Here is a 1,186-nt window from a genome sequence, read left to right on the forward strand (position 1 = left end):
GGAGCCACGGACTGCAGCCCTCTGCGATTCTGGCCCTTGGGCCCCTTGCAGAGGGAAACTGAGGCACGCAAGGACCTCAGCAGCTTTCAGGCCATGTCCCAAGGGCAGAGCCTCATCCTGCTGGCACCCTGCTCTGGGGATGCCCTGAACCGAGCACCCACTCCCTGGGGGGCGGGTATGACGCCCTGCCCACAACCCAGCCTGGGTGCTCTGTGCAGTGCCAGGTGCAGCAGGGTTAGGGCTCAGCCGTGCTAATTAGCCACTGATAATAATTGCTCCTGCCCTGCGTTAGCAGGTAATGAGAATTTGCTGGGGAGCAGCCTCCCTCCCTCCCCCCCCAGCCGTGAGGGATGACGGGCCCCTGTCGGTCTCTCCCTGGTCGGGGCAGCTCAGAGCTGCCGCTCTGCGAGGGAAGGGCTTTTCCTCCCTTTTGGGTTTGTGCAAAGCCAGCACCAAAATACGTCTCAGCTTGGGAAATTCAGCTAAAAGCAAGCCTGCGCTCCAGCCCGGCCGAGAGGAGCCGGGACAGACCCCACGAGCGACCTCCGAAAGCCTCTGTAATAACTGGAGCCTGAGCAGGAACGGCCTCGGCGTGAGCACGGGGGATGCGTTGGGGCATGGTCCCTCCAGGATGGGACCAGGGATGAGCACGGCCGAGCTGCGTGGGGAGGAACGGAGCGGGGAGCCCGCAGCCCTCCCCAGCTGGCCCTAACGCTGTCCCCTTGCCTTCCCCACGGGGACCTGGCAGTGCCAAACCCACGCCGGAGGAGGTGCGGGGCTGGGCACAGTCCTTCGACAAGCTGATGAAGAGCCCGGCGGGTCGCAACGTCTTCCGGGAGTTCTTGCGGACTGAGTACAGCGAGGAGAACATGCTCTTCTGGCTGGCGTGCGAGGAGCTCAAAAACGAGTGCAACAAGCACACCATCGACGAGAAGGCCAGGATGATCTACGAGGACTACATCTCCATCCTCTCGCCCAAGGAGGTACGGGGCAGAGCCCCTGGGGAGGGGGCTGCAGCCCTGCGGCAATTTGGGGATGGGGTAGGTGGGGATGAGTCTGGCAGGGTACCGGGTTTGCTTCGTGCTTGTGGACGGCGGTGGGGAGGGCATCCCCGGCCCCCTCCTCAACCCCCGGGATGCAGCGGGGACCACGGGCCGGGTTGTGCTGCGGGGCCGAAACCTCCGGG

At 64.6% G+C, this 1,186-nt stretch overlaps 1 protein-coding gene across 1 annotated transcript; it reads left to right on the forward strand.

The window, feature by feature from the left end:
• Positions 1 to 748: 748 nt before the first annotated feature.
• Positions 749 to 983, forward strand: LOC104157522 (regulator of G-protein signaling 19-like; the record flags this gene model as incomplete). The annotated part of the gene is made up of 1 exon (XM_009694882.1): positions 749 to 983. A coding segment is annotated over one exon (235 nt), but the record flags the coding sequence as incomplete, so codon positions are not given.
• Positions 984 to 1,186: the final 203 nt, after the last annotated feature.

This window comes from Cariama cristata, unplaced genomic scaffold (genome assembly GCF_000690535.1).
Source record: "Cariama cristata isolate BGI_N322 unplaced genomic scaffold, ASM69053v1 scaffold34642, whole genome shotgun sequence".
In the NCBI taxonomy this organism is placed as follows: Eukaryota; Metazoa; Chordata; class Aves; order Cariamiformes; family Cariamidae; genus Cariama; species Cariama cristata.